The following is a 21,356-nucleotide window of genomic DNA, read 5'->3' as shown; positions in this document are numbered from 1 at the left end:
AAATTATTTATGTTATTACTAAACTTTGCTTCTTTGAATACAACCTTTTGCTGATTCTAGGCAACAGGGGCCCTGGGCCCACAGTGGGTAAGGATAAGGGTGGCAGGGTAGGGACATCGCATTTAGCTGGTGGGACAGGTAAGGATTTCTCTAGGAGGAAAAGCCTCAGTCGCGGCTTACGAGTCAGGAGATGGCGGGACATTCAGGAAAAGCCGAGGGAAGCAGAGGCTGGAGGAGAGAGAGGCGTCAGGCTGAGCTGTCTAGGTAGCTACAGCTTTGAATCTCAGCCAACTGGACACCAGGTGTAAGTGTTGAGGCGATGGGGATGACCCACAACCAGACAATGGATTGCAGTGGGATCTGTATTAAAGTTTTCTTTGCAAAGGCCCGCGAGACCTCGTGGAAGAGAAAGCCCCCAGGCAACCCTAGTCCGCTCCGCATCAAATGAGCTCCTAGGTCCGTCCGCCGCATGTCTTGAGCCAGAGCCTCCAGCAGAGGGCGCGTGGGCGATGAGCGGCCGAGGCCCGCGAGCTGCCGCTCTAGCCTGACATGGATCATAGAGTCGCGCCGCTTCCGCCCCGCGGCGGGGAAGGAGCCGGAAGTCCAGCGGGCTCCGGGCGTCGAGATGGAGGAAGGCGAGTACGAGTCGGTTCTCTGTGTCAAGCCAGAGGTCCACGTCTACCGCATCCCGCCGCGGGCCACCAACCGTGGTTACAGGTGACCACCCGCCGCCGGGCCAGGCTAGCCACCACCTAACCCCTTCCCTGTCACCCCCGACACGCCCACTGTGGGAGCTGAGGACGGCCCCGCCAATTGACGGGCGAGGGGCAGGGTGCGCGGGGAGGTAATGCTGCGGTTTCTTCCAGTTCGAGGCCAGAGTAGGGAGGGGGACCCAGACTTTCGCCTTTCTCAGTCTGACGCATGGGGCTCCCGGCAGCGGGGAAGGCATGAAAGCCGAATCTAGCGCCGAGCGGGCTGCCGGGGACCCAGGTGGGCCAGGGACCCTAAACGGGGTCAGTAGTGGTGGTGTCACAGACCTATATTTTTCAGAGCTAACCGATGGCCTTGAAGGGATCCTTGAAAAGCCTTCGGGAAAGGCACTCTGTCACTGGCAGAAATCCCCGAGGGGAAGAAAGGGAGCCCCGAATCGGTCAAAAGAACTCGTCCCGGGTAGTTTTAAGCTGATGTTGAAAGCCCAGGGACCCCTCCCTGCCCAGCTTCTTTGGCACGAGCTGCAGTCCTTATCACAGCGTGTGGCAGTTGGGAAGCATCCATCCGTACTTCGCTGGTGAAATGTTCACCTGAGAGAAATAAATACCCGTGTTTGTAAACGTAGAGTGTGTAGAAGGGAACACAGGAAACTACCCCCCAGAGGAAAATGGAGATTGAAAGGAGACTTCCTGTGACTTGATATCTCTTTGTACTGTTTGCATTTTGTCACCATGTATCAAAAGAAGAAAAATATTAAAAGAAAATATGATGTACCTGACACAGACAACCTGGCCTATGGCTGTTTGTGCCACCGGGGGTGGGGGGGGGGCTCTTGAAAGCAATGTTTGTCCAAGTTAGTTGGAAATACAGGATTGGCCTGCACCACAAGAATGGTGGTGTGTCCACATACCTGGCCTCTTGTTACTTTCCAGTTGTGTTAATGTGGGCTTATAGCTGATTTTCTTTTCTTTTTTTAAAAAAATTCATTAATTTTTGGCTGCGTTGGGTCTTCGTTGCTGCATGCGGGCTTTCTCTAGTTGTGGCGAGCGGGCCTCTCATTGCAGTGATTTCTCTTGTTGCGGAGCACAGGCTCTAGGCATGCAGGCTTCAGTAGTTGTGGCGTGTAGGCTCGGTAATTGTGGCTTGCGGGCTCAGTAGTTGTGGCTCACGGGCTCTAGAGCGCAGGATCGGTAGTTGTGGCGCACGGGCTTAGTTGCTGTGCGGCATGTGGGATCTTCCCGGACCAGGGCTCAAACCCGTGTCCCTTGTCTTGGCAGGCGGATTCTCAACCACTGTGCCACCAGGGAAGCCCTTATAGCTGATTCTCTAGTGAACAAATATTTTATTGAATACTTACTACATCCATGACATAATTTTAAAATAATATGAAAGCAACAATAGTAAAATAACAAACATTTTGCTTTCTATCGTCAGACTGGAGATGGGCCATCAAACCAGAGGTGATCATCTGCCCCCATCCCCTTCAGTAGGATGAGTTTGGTCCCTCTTGGTCCCAAGAGATCGAGGTTACCAAGTGTTAGGACTGGCTAGGTTGGCATAGAGGAAACTGCCAACCCCTGCCCTTCAGCCTCAGAACTCTGCTTATCTTGAGTCTAAGGCCTCCTGCCCCAATAAGAGGAACTGAAGCTGAGTCAGCTGACTTGTGAATCGAGAGTCTGCATTTGTGTGGCCTTCAAAACAATCTGCGTCCACAGTTAATGGTATCTCTCCAAGTCCTGGCATACGCTAAGGGACTTCCAAGAAAAGCCTCTTGGAAACACCCAAGGTTTTTGCTTTTGGGGGTTTTACTGAGCTGCTGCTTAGAACTAAAATATGAAGTTAATACTTTAAAAGGCCATTGTGATAGGTCTGTGGTTTCCTGGGTTTATTTCTTCTTAGGATACCTTTGAGAATGTATTTCTTGAATGCTCATTCACTTATCCCACATGTCCTGTTGCTCTCCTTTTCTCTTCTACTGATGATTGCTCCCCTCTCTCCTTTTCCTTCAAGATGGTCTCAGTGGTCCCAAATGTTTGCTCTGACCACTGCAGCCTAGCAGTGTCATAAACAAACCATGGGCCCTGGTAGCTGCTTTCTCTACAGAAAGAAAACTGGAATCCTACTTCAGAGACAGTCTCTATAATCTGAAACTGGGGTTGGCCAACTACGACCCACTGTGTTTTTGTTTGGCTCATAAGCTAAGAATGGTTTTTACATTTTTAAGTGATTGGGGAAAATTTGAAAGAATATTCCATAATGTGAAAATTGTATGAAATTCAGGTTGTCCATAAAGTTTCACTGAAATACAGCCATGCTCAGTAGAAAATATTTGGTTAAAATAATTAAAGCACCCACATGTTCATGCACCATGACTGCTTTCCCTCTGCAGTAGCAGAGTGAGTAGTTGGGACAGAGATCGTATGGCTCTTCTCTCAAAATGTTTGCCAACCTTTGGTCTGGAGCGAGCAGCCCACATGTCCTTCCCATTCCCACCCCCAGCATTGGAGTAGTGGAGCAGGAACCTCTGGCAGAGGCACAATGGTTTTTGTCCATTTAGGGCTGCGGAATGGCAGCTGGACCAGCCATCATGGAGTGGCCGGCTGCGGATCACTGCAAAAGGGCAGGTGGCCTACATCAAGCTGGAGGACAGGACCTCAGGTAAAGGCAAGGGAGGTCTGCGTGGTACCATACCTCCCACTTTGTGAAGGGATGGGTGGCCCGAGCCTGGCCAAGCCACTCAGGGATCGTGGAGCCCTGTCCTGGAAATCAAAGGCCCGGGTATACTTACAAGCCGCTTCCATTCCCCCAGCCTTTAGTTTAAAAGGAAGTATTTCCTGTCAAGCACCTGTTCTTTTGGGCATCCTTAAGAAAATACTAATTTTGGAGCCCAGGGAGAGAAGACATGCAGGTTGGTCCCAAGTAGGAAGCTCCGGAGCTTGCCTGGAAGATAAGCCGGGTGAAGACGCATAGCCCTCTGCTGCTGAGCTCGGGTTCTTAATCAGGAATTCTGCTTATCGACCAAATGGTAACCTCCCAGGTTGACCACACCCATTAACTGAAAGAACTGGAAACTGTCCTTCTCAGCTCTTTCTGTGGTGAGAGGACAAGCCAAGCTGGGCTGTGCTGGGGTCAGCTGGCAGTTCTCACCTTTGGTGAAATCTCTCTGAAGTCCTGCACCACCAGGGCCTCTGGGTGAGCTGTGCAGGGCAGCGTGGCCTGGAATAGTGCCAGCCCCCGCAGCCAGAGCCGGAATCGGGCGCAGGGCTTGCCCAGTCAGATGCCCCGGCATTCGGTCATTTATTTTTTCTAACATGTAGAGATTTTCCTTGTGGGGCAAATAAAATGCCAAGATTCATAGGCAGAACCGGCCGCCTCTTGTCAGGTCTGCATCACTTTTGTCTGAGCTGTGGGACCTTGGGCAGCCACGTGACCTTTGGCACCTTGGCCTCCTTTTTGGTGAAATGGGGCTCACATTAGCTCCTGCTTCACAAGGTTGTTGGAAATACAAAGTGAGCACGTATTTATCCGAATGCTTTGTGAACTGCAGGGTGACCCAAAGCATTGATTTGTTTTGAGCATGACTGAGCATTGGTGGCAGAGGAGTTTGAAGGGACAGCTGCTGTGGCTAGGCCAGAGAACTCTGGCTGTCAGAGTTGCTGGGTTGTCCCAGGAGGTGTCACAAGGGAATGGCAACACCTGTTCTCTAGGGGCCTTGGGAACTGACTTTAAGGTACACACCTGGGGTACCAGCCACTGCTCAAAGCTGAGCCTCACCTGCAGGACCCACCCCAGGACGCTCTTAGCTTGAGGTCATGCCCACTGGGTCGTGCTCGTCTCTCACTTTGCAATCACTCCAGGCCAGAGCGTCTCAGCCTCAGCACTAGTGACATTTGGGGCCAGCTGAGTGTTGTGGTCTAAGTCATATTTCAGATATTTAGCACCATCCCTGACTTCTACCTACTAGATGCCAGTAGCACCCCCCAAGTTGTGGCAAACAAAAATGTCACCGCATATTGCCAGATGTCCCTTGGTGGAAGGGAGGGACAAATCAGCCATGGTGGAGAACCACTGCTCTAGGCTGAAGGCATCCAGGTGAATCCCAGTCCCCAGGTACAAAACTAGAGAGAGAAATTAACAAGAAGCTACAAACTCAGGCCACCGATTTGGATTCAGTTCAGCCTTAATTACACAGTCACCTCTGAACCATAGGACTTAGTAGAAACTATTGGTTAAATACTTAAAACGTCAACTGAGATCAGCACACGCAAAAATGATGCGAGTCGTAAATGTTCACAGAAGGTGTGTGCTGCACTGCGCCCTGGAGAGCCGTAGTTAATGAGGGGATGCATTTCACAAGAGCTCCTTTTAAAAGCAGTCACTCTTTTGGCCTGAGATTAGACTAAACCCACTGGCTTCAGGTTCTTCTGTGAGTGCAGAAACCCTCCCCCCTTTCCACTGGGCTCACCGGCTCCTCTGGAGGCCTGCCGCAGGCACCAGCTCTTTTCTGAAGGTATGATCTCCGTGAGCCAGGGCCCTGGGGGTGTGGGCCGTGGCTGTGAATGGCTGAGGCAGGTGGAATGAGTGGCCAGCAGCTCCAGCCCATCGTTCTCATGTAGAAATGGAGGCCCAGCGTTGCTAGAGCTTTTGATTTTAAGAGAAGCCAGACATCTGGATTATTTTACAAGTAATCTGATTTTGAAGTGTTTGGCAGTTAAATTGAAAATGCTGAAACTGTGAGTGGATCTGACCTGTAAGCCACCTCTGACTTAAACCTCTCCTTGGTTATATTCCTCTGTTTTCCCTTCGGCCAAAGTGGATTTGACTTGAAACCCAGAGTCAGGTTTGCCCATCTGCCTCTCAGGAAAAGGCCCCAGTCATGTGATAGAAACAGTCTGGGGGGTCCTCAAGGCTCACCCTCCCTTATGCTTTCAGGGGAGCTCTTTGCTCAGGCCCCAGTGGATCAGTTTCCAGGCACAGCTGTGGAGAGCGTGATGGATTCCAGCAGGTACTTCGTTATCCGCATCGAAGATGGAAATGGTACGCATGGGACTTGGAGCTTCTTCCTCTGAGAAGGGTTTTCTCTGCCTCTGGGAAGTGGGATTGATCGTGTGTTGTCCCCCAGGGCGACGGGCGTTTATTGGAATTGGCTTCGGGGACCGAGGTGATGCCTTTGACTTCAATGTTGCCTTGCAGGATCATTTCAAGTGAGTGGCTCCAGGAGACACATACTCATGCCTCCTCCCTCTCTCCCCGGACAGAATGGTCTCCCAGGTTAGGATACCCAGGTGGTTGTGTGTGGTACGTCTGCCAGCAGAGCCTCAGGAAAACTCACTTCTCCTTCGGGGCAGGTCACCTTCTCTGCGCTCTGCCAGTCCTCATCTCTGCTTTGAAGTCATTTCCTTTACCCGAGGTGCATCTCTGCCATCCCAGTCAGCTGGCCCAGCCTTTGAGGTGTCACATCTCTTCCCTCATCAGGCCCCTGAGCGGCCAGAGTCCTTGTCAGGCTCCTTTGGCCTTTCTGGGCCTGTCCCTCCATGCTGTGATAAACAGTGCTCGGATTCCCAGGCCACTCAGCACACACCCTGGTGGTGCTTTCTGAAGCTAAATGGGCAGGAAGGCCTTCTCCCCTGCCATCTGCAGGCCTCCACCTCTGGCTGCGGGGAGTGTGCAGCTGCTCTCGTGGGCCCCTCTAGATCTTCTCTGCTTCGGGTGGCTACTAAGAGGGGTGTATGGAGGGTAGGAGACCTTTTTGGTTGCTTTCAATACTTTCTGGGCACTTGTCCTGTCTCACCATCTACTTTTTAAGCCCCTGGAAGGATGTGGAGAACTTGTCTTAGTCTTCATGCCACATGCTGAGGAGGAGATGGCCAGGTTCTCAGATTTCCTAAAGACCAGTGTTAGGACTCTCTACATAAGTGACCTCATGATTTTCATAGCAGTCTTTAAGGCATAGAGAGTTGTCATCCCATTTTGCTGATGAGGAAACTGACGTGCGTGCAGCTGCGTATGCGTCAGAACTAGGATTTAAATTCACACCTAACTCCCAAGCTGCTCTCAGTTTCTACCCCGCTGCTGCAGTAAAAGCCTCGTCCTGGACTGGTGGCAGGTATGAATGAAGTGAGTGCGTGAAGGCAGGGCAGCTCGCCTCCTCCTCACCTTTTCCTTCCTGTTCTCTCTCCAGGTGGGTGAAACAGCAGTGTGAATTTGCAAAACAAGCTGAGAACCCAGATCAAGGTCCCAAATTGGACCTAAGCTTCAAGGAGGGCCAGACCATCAAGCTCAACATTGCAGTGAGTCCCCCCCTCACTTGGCTGTCACGGCCACCACACCAAGCCCAGCCCAGAGCCCATCACTCTTTTCTCACAGTTCAGCACATGTTTATTGAGCAGCTGCCTGGTGCCAGGTACTGTGCTGGGGGCGAACGAAAGGGCTCTGCTGTCATAGAGCTCAGAGTTGAGCTGAGATGGGGGGAGTCTGGGTGTGATTACAACATGGCGGGATGGTTCTACGACCTAGGGATGTCTTCAGTGCCATGAGCTCCTAGAGGAGGAGCGTGCAGTCCAGAGTTAGGGGGAACCAAGGAAGGCTTCCTTGCAGAAGCGACCTGTAAGCAAGGGAAGAGGGGTCAAAGGGTGGTTCAGGCAGAGGGAACGGCATGTGCCAAGCCTCTGCTTTAAGGAACGTCAGTCACTTGCTGCCAGAGCTGGTGTTTCTGTCCTGGCTTTGGGGGCTGGGGTGGGGTGGGGGGTCAGTGTGCTCATCCCAAGCTGTGTCTTGGTCTGAGCCTTGAGGAAAGAAGATTTGGTAGCACTCTGGGCAGGAAAGCCTCGAGGGTGGGCACTGGGAGTCATGGGCAGCTTCTGCTGGTGGTGTTGTCCTGGCTCCCTGTGTCTTGTCCTGAGCTGCCCTACATCTGGCTTTCCCCCATTAGCTCCTGTTGAGAAGAGGGAAAGGTCGAGCTGGGCTGGACAGCCATGACTTGGCCTTTACCTGGCTATGGGGGTGGAGATGAGTGATTTGGGGGAACCAAGGACCCCGTGGATTTGTTTTCTGAAGAAAGTTTGTAACCCTAAAATAACGCTCTTCCTCTTTACTTACTATCTCTTTCTCCTCTTTTCTGCTTCATGCTGGTGATGGTTTGGGACCCTTGAAGTTGGCCAGCTGGCCCTTAAGAGAAAATCCAGGTCATGTCCAGTGAACTGTTGGGGATGTGAATCTCTATCTTGCTGGGAGGAAACTAACATTTAATGAGCATCAGCTGTGTGCCAGGTAGTGTTTTTTTAGGTACTTCTCGTGTGAATTAAACATCCTCCCCTTTTATAGGTGGGGAAATTGAGGTTTAGAGAGCTTGAGGGTCTTGCCCAGGGTCGTAGAGCTAGAAATAACTGGCACAGCTGGGCTCATGCCCAGGTCTTTGAGGGCTTTTGCCTTCAGGCTGTGGTCTCAGCACGTGATTAAGCTGCTGCTCTCCTGACAAGGTGGGAACCACGTCGTCTTCACCTTTGAGCTGCTCTGGTTTCTGGTTCACCTGGGTGTTCAGGTTTTTGTTTTTCTTTTTTAAATGTTTTGTCGAAGTATAATGCGCGTACAGAAAAGTACACATGTTATAAATGTAGAACTCAGTGAATTTTTAAAAACCAGGTTTACCCCTACAAACTAGCTCCCAGATCAAGAAAGTGGGTGATTCTCAGCACTCTGGAAGCCCCTCTCCTGCTCTCTCGCACAGGATGGAGTGGCCACTGTGCTGACTTTGAACACCCTAGGTTTTGTTTTCAATGTTTTATTAATTGACTCATACACTTCATACCCTTTTGTGTATGACTCCTTTCCTTTACTCTGTAGTATTTGTGAGAGCATCCATATTGTTCTGTGTAGTTGCTTTATTCTCGTTGTGGCATGCTCCGTTATGAGAATGTATCCCTATATCTACCCATTTAACTGATGGTGGACATTTAGGTAGTTTCCATTTTGGGGCTATTGCAAGTAGTTCTGCTGTGAATGTTCAAATGTGTGTCTTTTGGTGCACATGTGTATGCATTTCTGTTGGGTCCATGTAGGAGTGGAATGGCAGGGGTGTCGGTTCATACGTTCAGCTTTAAAGATCCTTCCAGTTTTTCAACGTGGTTTTCTCTGGTTACACTTCCACTAGCAGAATATGAGTGTTCTGGTTGCTCCATACCCTTGTCAGTGCTTGATAAGCTACATCTTAGCCGTCCTGGTGGGTGTGTAATGGTATATCATTGTAGTTTGATTTGCGTTTCCCTGATGATTAATGAAGTCGGGTGCTGAGTTTTTAAATTAAAAGCATTTGTGATAGCTTTAAAATTGTGATGCATTGAATACACCCCATAACAATAGAAGTGTTGGATGGATGGCTCTTGACCATCTTTTGGTGATACGGACGTTTGGGGCCCAGGGGTCACCTTGGGCCTCCTCTTGAAGTTTTCTGATCGCAGAGGCACTCCAGCAGAACTGACTGATTCGCATTCCTGCCCTCTCTTTAGAACATGAAGAAGAAGGAAGGAGCAGCTGGGCCTCCCCGAGCCCGGCCCGCCAGCACAGGAGGACTGAGCCTGCTTCCCCCTCCCCCAGGGGGGAAAACCTCCACCCTGATCCCTCCCCCTGGGGAGCAGTTGTCTGTGGCGGCATCCATTGTCCAGCCAGCAGTTGCTCCCAGTTCAGGTTAGTGCTCGAGGGTGACTATTCTTGGTGCTAAACCTGCACCTTTGGGTTCTTCTTCCTCTCTGGCAGCTGGGGCCCCATGGCTTTCCCTCCTTCACTCACACTGGTCACACTTAGTACCCGTGTGTGACAAACTGGAAGGTGGGTGCCACAAAGCTGGTCCTGTCCACACTGGGTAAGGGCTTCCTCTCTTCCCACCACTTACCCCTTCAGGGCGTCTGTCCCCCATGATGGGCAGGGGCTACAACTCATTTGTTGCTGTGAAATCATCAGCATGTGGGTTCCTGGTTCTCAGAGGCTGCTCATTGAATGAGTGAGTTAAGTGATGGAGACATGGTCTCTGCTCACAGGGAGCTCAGTATAGTAGGAGAGAGGAGTCATGGGCACAGAGACCAAACGTATGGGGACCAGACTAACTACCAGCCAGCATGATCTGGGGAGGCTTCATGGAAGAGGTGGCATTGAACTGGACCTTGAGGGAAGAAGATTGGGTCTGGGGACACTTGCCATTCCAGACAGAAGAAGAGCATGAATAAGGCTTAGACTTTTAATGTTTAAAACACTGGCTGTGTTTAGGGAGAGGAAGGCAGCATAAGTGTTCCAAGGTGAGTGGTGGGAAATAAAATTGGAGATTTAGTTTGAAGCAAGCTCCTCAGTGAGGCTGTTTGGTGCTAGAAAGCTGGGAGGCAGCTCCCCCAGCAGGTGCACTGGTGCTTGTTCCAGGATGTAGGGAATGCCTTTTGGAGACCCTGGGATTCCAGAAGTTAGTGTCTAGTGCCAGCCTCTGGCAGTGCTGGGATGCCAGCCCAGTCCTTCAATGTCCCTGCCCTGCCTGCCCAGCCCGGCTTGATGCTCCTGGCCTTCCCCAGGCTGGGTGACTGTCACCAGCCCGCTTTCTCCACACAGCTCTCACCAGCATCTTGGGGGAATGGGGGGCAGGATCCAGACAAGAAGCATGCTTTCTTTCCCTTTTAATGGTCATGGACATTGGCTCCCCTATCTGGAGGTCAGGCTTCAAACCTCAGCCCTGTGGGAAATACCTTAATCTAGGAGGGTGGCAGGAGTAGCAGTCAGGGAGCACCCCTGCCTGGACCCTAGCAGGTATTCTCAGAGTGAGGTCAGAGGACCACCTGCCTTGGCATCACCAGGGACGGGGGCAGGACTCTGCATACTTAACGTTATTTGTGTGCTTACTAAGGTCTGAGAGCCACTGTCCTAGGCCGTCCCTCCATTGCTGGTGCATTTTTTTTTTTTTTTGTGGTACGCGGGCCTCGCTATTGTGGCCTCTCCCGTTGCGGAGCACAGGCTGCGGAGCACAGGCTCCGGACGCGCAGGCTCAGCGGCCATGGCTCATGGGCCCAGCCGCTCCGCGGCATGTGAGATCTTCCCAGACCAGGGCACGAGCCCGTGTCCCCTGCAGCGGCAGGCGGACTCTCAACCACTGTGCCACCAGGGAAGCCCTGCTGGTGCATTTTTAATGGCCAGTTTGGAGATCCTGCTATGTGCCAGGTAGTGTTTGAGACCCTTTTGATACTACAGGTACAGCCCAAGTCCCTGCTCTCAAAGCCTTATGTTTTAATGTGTAAGACAGGCAGTTGGCATGTTTACGAACAAAATGGTGTCATGTAATGAGAGTTGTGAATAGCTAACATTTTTTGAGCACTTACTCTATGTTCCAAAATCAGACTGGCTGAGTTCAAATTCAGAAAATTACCTACTACTTTGTTCCTCAATTTTCTTATCTGTAGGGTGGGGGTAGTAATGATCCCTACAGTACAGGTTTCTTGTGTGGATCCGATGAGCCAATCCACATACAGCACTCAGAACAACGCCTGGAACATTGTAAGCACTCGCTGAATGTTAGCTCGCATTTTAGTGATGTTGTCGTCATTATCATCACTGTTTGCTGGGCCTGTTCTAAGCCTTCCACATATATTAACTTATTTAATCCTCAGACCAGTCAGTCTTATGAAGTAGTCACTGTTACTGTCTATTTTAGAGATAAGGAAACTGAGACTTAAGTAACCTGCATAAAGTCAAACAGCTGGTCCTGGCCTGTCTTCCTCCAGTGACTGTGATGAGGTTCAAATGAGATAATGTCCGTTAGGCACTTGGTGAACTGCAAAACTAAACTGTGGAGGGCCCTAGTTTTATCTGGTTTCCCAGCCCAGAGCACATTAGACATAGCAAAAAAAAAAAAAAAATTTTTTTTTTTTTTTGCCACACCACGTGGCATGCAGGATCTTAGTTCCCTGACGAGGATCGAACCTGCGCTCCCTGCAGTGGAAGCATAGAGTCTTAACCACTGGACCTCCAGGGAAGTCCCTAGACATAGCAAATTGGTGGGAAGGTGGAGGGTGGCAGGCACAGGCCCTTCAGAAAGGACAGCTGGCAGCACTGGGGGAGGTGCCAGAAAGACACAAAAGCAGCACTGCTGCCCCATCATGCCACCCACCCCAGTGAAGAGATACACGCAGCTGTATAACTAAAAATGGTGGAACTCTAGGCATTCTAAGCAGTAGATATGGAAAGACTGATAATGCTATCCATAGCTTCCAAAACAGCCCAGGGATTAAAAAAAAGCCAAAAGGAGTAAATTAAACTTTATCATTCTTATGAAAAGTAGGAAATTAGAAAAGAAATTAAGCAAGGTAAACAGAAAATACGAAGTAAAATGGTAGAAACTAGTTCACATGTTCAGTAAAAAGGATAAACTGGCAAAATATAACAAGAGAAATTGCGGGATCAAGTCTAATAGTGGGAGAGGTCCAGAGGCCAAAAGCCTACAGTGCAGCCCTCAGCTCCCCACAATACTGCACATACACACACACTTAAAAAAAAAAGATACACACAGATGCCCACTTCTTTGTTACTTCTGGAAGGCTCTCCCCAGCCCCTAACCAGTTTGGCTCCCAGCACTTGGTACTTGTCTGGCACAGAATTGTCTCAGCTTGTTGATGCAGACTCTGGACTGAGGACTTTATATGAAGACGACCTTGTGGTTTTGGTGGGCATTCTCCATCCAAGAGGTCAGGGCAGGAGATAGTAAATTTTAAACAGATTTCCAACATAAACGGTTGAAACGAGGTCAGCCTCAGGTACAGGTGATGGTGTGTGACTCGCCCTTGCTGGTACCCCTCCCCTCCACCGGGTGTGTGGCCTTCTGCTGTCTCCAGGAGCCCCTCAAGGGCTCGTAAGAAGACAGTGGAAATGTGGCTGCTTGTAGGTGTTTTGTTGCCCCAAAGCACGTCTCTCCGCGTATGTCTTTCTCAGTCACCTGGAATCTCGAGTCTGATTTCGGGGTCACTGAGACAACCAAGAGGGGAGATCTCTGACTCCTCTGTCTCCTTCTCTTCTCTCCCTTCCCTTCAGACTTGGAGACATCAATTGGAGGTGCCACTGTGTCCTGGCCGCAGCCCAAGCCTGCCGCTACTGCCACCGCCGACATCTGGGGAGACTTTACCAAATCCACAGGGTGAGGAGGGTCATGTTCTCTGTGGGGGACTGGGGCCAAGGCTCTTTCTCTCAAAAACCTGGGAGCAACAGCTCTGGTTCAGACATTTTCCGGCCAGCCAGAGGACAGAGCCCCAGAGTGCCCACTTTGGGAGGCATGTTTCTCTCCGGGAAGGCTTTTTGCTGGTGTCCACTGCTGGGTGGCCTGGAGCCACCTTCTGCAACTCTTTCTGGTCTTTAAACCACCTCACCAAGTGCTTTGGCTTGTCACCAGTACCTCCCTCTTCCCCTCCTCCCCTGCAGCTACCCTAGGATACTGGGCTGAGAGTTAACCTGGGTTCTGGCCTTGGCCCGTTGTCATGGGACCTCTGAGGCAGGGGCTCTTGCCTTTTCTGCTTCCTTAAAATTTCGAGCCTTTACTTGGTGTCAGGGTGAAGAGATGCTAAATACTAGTCACACAGTTGTTTATGTGGACAAGCTCTAGGACAGGAGTCAGCACACATTTTCTATAAAGGACCAGGAAGCAAATAGTTTAGACTGTGCAGACCATGTGGTCTCTGTTCCGGCTGCTCAGCACTGTTCTTGTAGCTCAAAAGCAGCCACAGACAGTATATAAATGAATGAGCATGGCTCTGTACAAATGAAACTTTACCTACTAAAACAGGCAGAGGACTAGATTTGGTCTAGTCCTGGGTTGTAGTTTGCTGACCCCTGTTCTAGAACACTCGGGGACTGGCCTTTTGGAGCTCTTTCTGCCCAGAAAGAAGTCCCGTCTTATCTGCTTTGTATTTTCAGATATCTGAAATCTCCCACCCCTCCCTATCTAACCTTTCCAGGTCCACCTCCAGCCAGACTCAGCCAGGCACAGGCTGGGTCCAGTTCTGACCTGAGCACAACTCCTTTTCCTCACACAAGTTCTGGAAAGGAGCTGCCTCATCTGGGCAGAAGGAAGGAGGATGAAGCACTCCCTGGCCAGCCTCTGTTTGGAGCATGACTCTCTCCTCTCCTCTTCCTTGCCTGAACTCGCCTGACAGACTGGGCGTGTCAGGCAGTAAATGGGCACCATGTCGCGCTGTTTCCTGGGATTCGAGCGTGCAGCCAGAACACGGGAGAAGAGTTGCAGGATCCCTGTCCCTGTCTGTCCTCTTGACTTGAGAGAGACTCTGAGACTTCTTCCATCGCAAAGACTCGTGTTAAACACAAGCCCCTGAAGCAAAAGAAGGGGTCGAGTGTGCTGCCTGGATTCAGATCACCCCTTCTCGGGGGGTTACAGGTGTCACGTGATCAGTGTCTGGAGGGGGGCTTTCCTCACTCCCATTGGCTGTAGCCATTCCAGTCAGGTGCCTTAAGAGGAGGGATTCCTTCCTGATTTCTAGCAGGTTTATAGGCTGCAGCTTGGACAGATAATCAGGAGGGAAATCAAGAGTATTATCCAGACTTTTAAGATTTTTTTGATACTTGCTTTGCTAACATGCTGATCTGCACTAACTCATTGTCTTTGCAAAAGGCTTGCTTCTGTAGTCTGCGCCCGCAGGGGCCTCTGAAAGCATTCCTCACTGTCAGTCGCAGGAGCTGCTCCGAGCCCCAGGAAGCAGTGTTCATCTCGGCTGTGGGGCCTGGTTTCCGTGTTTGCCGGGCCGGGCAGACGCTGGAAACCAGGTGCGACAGTGTTTGCGCTGGAAAGTGGCAGCTGTTCTCATGCAGGTGGGGCTTTGGCCTTCCCGTTCACTGGCAGCTCTCTGGGCTCACAGTGCAGTTCCTGGCGGACTTGGGTTTTCTCCTGGGTGGTTTCTGAAGTGCCTTGTCTGCAGACAACCTCTTACTTTCTTTTCTTCTTCAGGGACTGTACATGAAAGAAGGAGTTCTGAAGCAACTGGAAGTCTAGAGTTGCCTGGTTTATAAGAAATAATTTTATAAGAAATAATTTTATCTGAGCACAACCTCTAAAATTGCTTTTATCGACGTACGTTACCTCTTAATTGAAAGATTTCTTTTTTTGAAGGGTCAAGATGATGAACTGAAAAGAAATGTTAGCCCCTTTGTGGGACCAGATTTCTAAGATGAAAAATAAATATTTCTACTCTGTCAGTGTACATCAGAGATGGAAGTGTTTTTGGCGGCATGGCTGCCAAACCCTCCAGGATGCCTCAGCCACCTCTCACCACTGAGCATTTGTCCAGACTTAAAAGTCTAGGGCCATGGTGACAGATTGGCCAAAATAGGGGAATTTGGCCCTCTTGCCCTAAGGCAACCAGCAATTTCCCTTCCACATAGAAGAGACAGTCTTTCTGCCATTCTGGGACATTCTGGGCTCCTTGCCTTCTAATGTGGGAGGAGAGTCCTGCCTCCCACCAAGACCTCCCCATAGAAGCATCTTCCTAAATAGTAAGGGTATCTGGGCACACAGAGGCCAAAAAATAAGATAAAGGCCTTGGTGCTTGTCATGTCTGGGTTCTGTAAGAAAGATGCATTTTTGTTGTTGGTTATAGAAATGGCCGCTCTGGCTAATAAACTGTGTAAGGGAGGACAAAGAAAATTGGAATTGAGGATCCTCATGTCCTTTGAATAAGGAAAAGGAAATTGCATCAAGGGATTCTCAGGAGTGGTAAACTTCTTTGTGTCTGCTTCCCATTACTCCCTATCTTTATAAGTGCTTAGAGGCTAGAAAAGAGGAAGCTTAGAGTTAGAGGAGAGCCTTAACCAGAAGCATATACCATTGAAGGTAAGCCCTTGGGTCCTGCAGACAGACCTGGGCTTTGATCTAGGTTGTCTACTGGTAAATGTGTGACCACAGGCTCCTTAAGCCAAGTGTCACTCAGATGAGGCATATGAAGCACTAGCGGGTACCCATCCTATAATTTGACTTTAATCACCTTGATGTAGAATCAGGTAACGCATCCAGAACCATTACTCATAATGGTGCTGATAAGGCAGCTGATGAAGAAACAGCAGTCACAAAATCTAACCTGAAAAGCACCTTGAGGGGTCTCTGGTGGGCAGGGGATAGTCTGGTGCTCTCCATCACCAACTGGAATCCCAGCTATGGGACCAGGGTCCCCAGGAAAACTCCCAGTACCAAACCAGGCATCTCTTCACTTACACCCTTGACTGGAGCTTCCAAAGTGGCGGGGTGGGGGTAAGAGATGGATGTTGGGTTTCGGGATTTTGAGACCTGAGCTGCTCTCTGTACAGCAGGAGGACTTGGACACATTGAGGTGGCAGGCGGACTACAGCAAGATGTTTCCATGATTAAATGACATGGCATTGCAACATCTGTCGTGCTTTAAAGAAACCACCTGCCATGTTGTGTGAGTTGCCCTAATCCGAGGGTCACAGTGTCAAGGTGGCAAAAGTAGCCTCTGCCGATAGCCAACAAATAGCTGAAGCTCAGGGCAGCGGTCTGCATGGAACCGGATGCTACCAAAACCACCTGAGCTGGGAAGCAGAGCCTTCCTCAGTTGATCCTCGGATGAGCCCCGCCTGCCAGCACTGTGAGTGCAGCCTTACAGAGGACCCAGCCAAGTTGTGCCCAGACTCCTAACCCCCGGAAACTGAGTTAGTAAATGTGTTTCAAGCTGCCAAGATGGTAATATCATTAGGCAGCAATAGATAACTAATACAAGAGTTGAGTGAAGGGCATTGGAGATGGGAGTCAGTGTGAGAAAAGAGTCTGGACAGGAACCTCCCTGGTCATGCATGGTTAAGAGTCCGCCTGCCAGTGCAGGGGACACGGGTTCGAGCCCTGGTGCGGGAAGATTCCCATGTGCTGTGTAGCAACTGAGCCCATGCGCCACAACTACTGAGCGTGCACTCTAGAGACTGTGAGCCACAACTGCTGAGCCTATGTGCCACAACTACTGAAGCCCGTGCGCCTAGAGCCCATGCTCTGCAACAAGAGAAACCACCAAAATGAGAAGCCTGCGCATCGCAATGAAGAGTAGCCCCTGCTCGCCGCAACCAGAGAAAAGCCCGCGTGCAGCAACGAGGACCCAACACAGCAAAAAATTTAAAAAATTTTAAAAAGAATCCTGCCAATGCAGGGGCACGGGTTCGAACCCTGGTCCAGGAAGATCCAATGTGCGATGGAACAGCTGAGCCCCTGCACCACAGCTACTGAGCCTGAGTGCCACAGCTACTGAAGCCCAAGCGCTTAGAGCCCGTGCTCCGCAACAAGATAAGCCACCGCAATGAGAAGCCCGCGCACCACAATGAAGAGTAGCGCCTGCTCACCGCAACTAGAGAAAACCCGGGAACAGCAACGAAGACACAATGCAGCCAAAATTTTTTTTTTAAAGTGGACAGATTTAATGGCTGTATGGCCTTGGGAGGTCACTTAACCTGCTCCTTGGGGGCCTCACTTTCCCTGTATGTGGACAGCAACTATTGCTTATGTGCTGCTTACTCTGCACAAGGCACTGTTGTATGCACTTAACATAAAATTCATTTCAGGCGGTCCAGTGGTTAAGACTCCTCGTCCCCACTACAGGTGGCACGGGTTCGATCCCTGGTCAGAGAACTAAGATCCTGCAAGCCATGCAGCCAAAATAAATAAATAATTTTTAAGATTAATTTCATTGTCACAACGGCCCTATGAGATAGATACTCATCCGTTTTACAAGTGATGAGACTGAAGCACAGTGAGATTATGTAATTTGCCCAAAGTCACATAGCTGCTAAGTTGGAACCCAGGCAGCCTGGCTCTAGCATCCATGCTTTTAATCAGGTTGATCTTGAGTGGTGCTGCTGACAGGGCTGGCACCTAAGACCTGCCTAATACATGGACGTTCCCATTCCCTCCATGTGGATTAAGAAAGCCCTAATATGGGGGCTTCCCTGGTGGCACAGTGGTTGAGAGTCCGCCTGCCGATGCAGGGGACGCGGGTTCGTGCCCCGGTCCGGGAAGATCCCACATGTCGCAGAGCGGCTGGGACCATGAGCCATGGCCGCTGGGCCTGCGTGTCCGGAGCCTGTGCTCCGCAACGGGAGAGGTCACAACGGTGAGAGGCCCGCGTACCGCAAAAGAAAGCGTCCCTAATATGGCAGGTGTTTAATGACAGACCAAGGGGTGGGGCTTTATTCCATAGGTAATTGGAAACCACTGAAATGCATTACAGACACACAGTAGGTGCTCAATATCTGTTGATTTCTCTGAGCAAGGAATGACAGGAAGATACCATCCTCTGTGGGCAGAGTAGACCTGATTATGGGTGTGTAATGCAATAAGAAAACAGAAAAACACAATATTAACAAGCAAATGTAATATTATCATAGCAAAGACTGGAAATAGCCTACACGTCTATATTAGTTATCTATTGCTGGGTAACAATCACCCCAAAACTTAGCTTAAGACATTTCTTGTCTGACACCTGGACTGCAGCCTGTGAGAGGTGTGGAGACAATACCCAGCTAAGCTGCACCTGGATTTCCCACCCACAGAAACTGAGACAATAAATGTGTTAAGCTGCTAAGTATTGGGGGTAAGGTGTAGACATGCTCTCTTTCGCATAAAATGGGAAGGGGAAAATATACTTTATGTGCATAAAATATCTGGAAAGATATATAGGAAACAGCACCGCACAGGTTGCCTGCAGGGAGAGACTGGGTGACTAGGAGACAGGGATGGGAGGGATACTTACTTTTACTTTACAACGTTCTGCGCTATTTGAATTCGAACCATGTAAATGTACCATCTTTTCAACAAAAGAAAATCTATGTTTAAGAGGTCATCTGTCATCCTAACACCTAAAGATAGCATGGTTAACGTTTTAGTGTCTTCTCATGTTTTTCCTATTATATCTATATACAAGAAATATTTTTTGGGAATTCCCTGGTGGTCCAGTGTTTAGGACTCGGCACTTTCACTGCTGTGGCCCAGGTTCAATCCCTGGTCAGGGAACTAAGATCCCGCAAAAAAAAAAAAAAAAAAATTACAAACAAGGGCTAATTCTGTCCTACTATTCCGAAACTTTTCACTTAATATAACAATTTCTGGACTTGCCTGGTGGTGCAGTGGTTAAGAATCTGCCTGCCAATGCAGGGGACACGGGTTCAAGCCCTGGTCCGGGAATATCCCACATGTCAGGGAGCGACTAAGCCCATGCACCGCAAATACTGAGCCTGCGCTCTGGAGCCCACGAGCCACAACTACTGAAGCCCGTGCACCTAGAGCCCATGCTCCACAACAAGAGAAGCCACAGCAGTGAGAAGACTGAGCACCGCAACAAAGAGTAGCCCCTGCTCGCCGCAACTAGAGAAAGCCAGCAAGCAGCAATGAAGACCCAACGCAGCCAAATAAATACATACATACACACATAAAATTTAAAAATATATATGTATAACAATTTCTCCAGTTGCTGAACTTTTTTTGTAACATTTGGAAGACTTCATAGTATTCCATTAAATGAACAACTTACATATGCAAGTCCCCTATTGCTGGACATTTTGGTCTTTCTAATTTTTTGCTGTTAAAGCCAGGCATTAAAAGGCATTGCCAAGTAGCCTTAAGATATCTGGCAAATCCAGTTAACCAGAACATCTGTCCTCTAAGCCTCCTGGGTAATGTGGTTTTGCTGTTGGTGGGCAGAGTCCAACCCAGCCTAGCACCTGGGTTCGGCAGGCACTTGGCTCCAGCAACCTGGGGTTGGTAAGTCCCAGTCACTTGTTTCCCAGTTACCTGAGTTGCAGACTTAGAACCCTCCGCAGTGAGTGGGTGAGTACCCAACACAACTCCCTTCTGGTGGCTGGACCTTGGGGCTCTGGGCTGGGCACCACCTGGTTATGGAGCAGTGACCAGTGGGCAGCAGCCCTGGGTATTCAAATGCTCACAGGCCAGGCTGAGCTGAGCAGAGTCACTGAGTCAGCACAGCAGGGGAGCTCAAGGCCTCTGGAGGAGGGTTGGTGTAAGTATGTGCCTCCCTGCAGCAGGATCCTGGGGTCCCCGGGGATAGGGTCAAGGAGAGAGGAACCGTGTTTGCTGTCCCTCCCAAAATCTCACATTAGGCAGCATGGTGTAGAGGAAAGAGCATGGGTTTGGGGACTTCCCTGATGGCACAGTGGTTAAGGATCCGCCTGCCAATGCAAGGGACATGGGTTCGAGCCCTGGTCCGGGAAGATCCCACATGCCATGGAGCAGCTAAGCCCGTGCACCACAACTACTGAGCCTGCGCTCTAGAGCCCGTGAGCCACAACTACTGAGCTTGCGAGCCACAACTACTTGGCCTGTGAGCCACAACTACTGAAGCCCGTGTGCCTAGAGCCCGTGCTCTGCAACAAGAGAAGCCACCACAACGAGAAGCCCATGCACCGCAACGAAGAGTAGTCCCCGCTCGCCACAGCTAGAGAAAGCCCGCGCGCAGCAACAAAGACCCAACATAGCCAAAAATAAATTAAAAAAAAAAAAAAGTTAAAAAAAAACCCAAAAAGCCCAGGCTCCTCTTTGATAAATAAAACTCCTACTTATCCCCTCTGACTGATGGGGAAACCATTGGCTATAGGCCTGCTGCTTTCCTTTCTGGGTATTTACTTTTTTTCAAATGTAAAATCATAAAATGAAATATGCTTTTATAGACAAAACACCCCTCCCTAAGCCCTAGAGATTCAGACCTGCCTCCCCACCCACCCCCCCCCGCCTTTTTTTCTTTTGTGGTACGCGGACCTCTCACTGCTGTGGCCTCTCCCGTTGCGGAGCACAGGCTCCAGACGCGCAGGCTCAGTGGCCATGGCTCACGGGCCCAGCCGCTCCGCGGCATGTGGGATCCTCCCAGTCTGGGGCACGAACCCATGTCCCCTGCATTGGCAGGCGGACTGTCAACCACTGCGCCACCAGGGAAGCCCTATCACATGGTTTTTATCCTTCAGTTTGTTAATATGGTGTATCACATTGATTTGCGTATATTAAAGAATCCTTGCATTCCTGGGATAAACCCCACTTGATCATGGTGTATGATCCTTTTAATGTGCTGTTGGATTCTGTTTGCTAATATTTTGTTGAGGATTTTTGCATCTATGTTCATCAGTGATATTGGCCTATAGTTTTCTTTTTTTGTGACATCTTTGTCTGGTTTTGGTATCAGGGTGATGGTGGCCTCTTAGAATGAGTTTGGGAGTGTTCCTCCCTCTGCTATATTTTGGAAGAGTTTGAGAAGGATACGTGTTAGCTCTTCTCTAAATGTTTGATAGAATTCACCTGTGAAGCCATCTGGTCCTGGGCTTTTGTTTGTTGGAAGATTTTTAATCACAGTTTCAATTTCAGTGCCTGTGATTGGTCTGTTAATATTTTCTATTTCTTCTTGGTTCAGTCTCAGAAAGTTATACTTTTTTAAGAATTTGTCCATTTCTTCCAGGTTGTCCATTTTATTGGCATATAGTTGCTTGTAGTAATCTCTCATGATCTTTTGGATTTCTGCCGTGTCAGTTGTTCTCCTTTTTCATTTCTAATTCTATTGATTTGAGTCTTCTCCCTTTTTTTCTTGATGAGTCTGGCTAATGGTTTATCAATTTTGTTTATCTTC

At 49.7% G+C, this 21,356-nt stretch overlaps 1 protein-coding gene across 3 annotated transcripts; it reads left to right on the top strand.

Annotated features, from left to right (window-relative positions):
* The first annotated feature begins 558 nt into the window (after positions 1-558).
* On the top strand, positions 559-14,939 carry NECAP2 (NECAP endocytosis associated 2). Of its 3 annotated transcripts, none has more exons than XM_012533976.3 (8): positions 559-717; positions 3,269-3,369; positions 5,644-5,748; positions 5,834-5,915; positions 6,893-7,001; positions 9,216-9,393; positions 12,766-12,868; positions 13,642-14,939. In XM_012533976.3, exons 1-8 carry the CDS (start codon positions 626-628, stop codon positions 13,838-13,840), a joined length of 969 nt encoding a protein of 322 aa, XP_012389430.1. In that variant the 5' UTR covers positions 559-625; the 3' UTR covers positions 13,841-14,939. The 3 variants fall into 3 exon arrangements, with proteins under 3 accessions (XP_012389430.1, XP_004272497.1, XP_033288951.1); XM_004272449.4 differs by having other exon boundaries at positions 560-717; positions 13,683-14,939; XM_033433060.2 differs by lacking the exons at positions 3,269-3,369; positions 5,834-5,915 and having other exon boundaries at positions 583-717.
* Positions 14,940-21,356: the final 6,417 nt, after the last annotated feature.

Source organism: Orcinus orca, chromosome 1 (genome assembly GCF_937001465.1).
Source record: "Orcinus orca chromosome 1, mOrcOrc1.1, whole genome shotgun sequence".
Classification (NCBI taxonomy): Eukaryota; Metazoa; Chordata; class Mammalia; order Artiodactyla; family Delphinidae; genus Orcinus; species Orcinus orca.
Note: the sequence above shows the minus strand (reverse complement) of the source record. Positions and strands in the feature narration are given on the sequence as shown.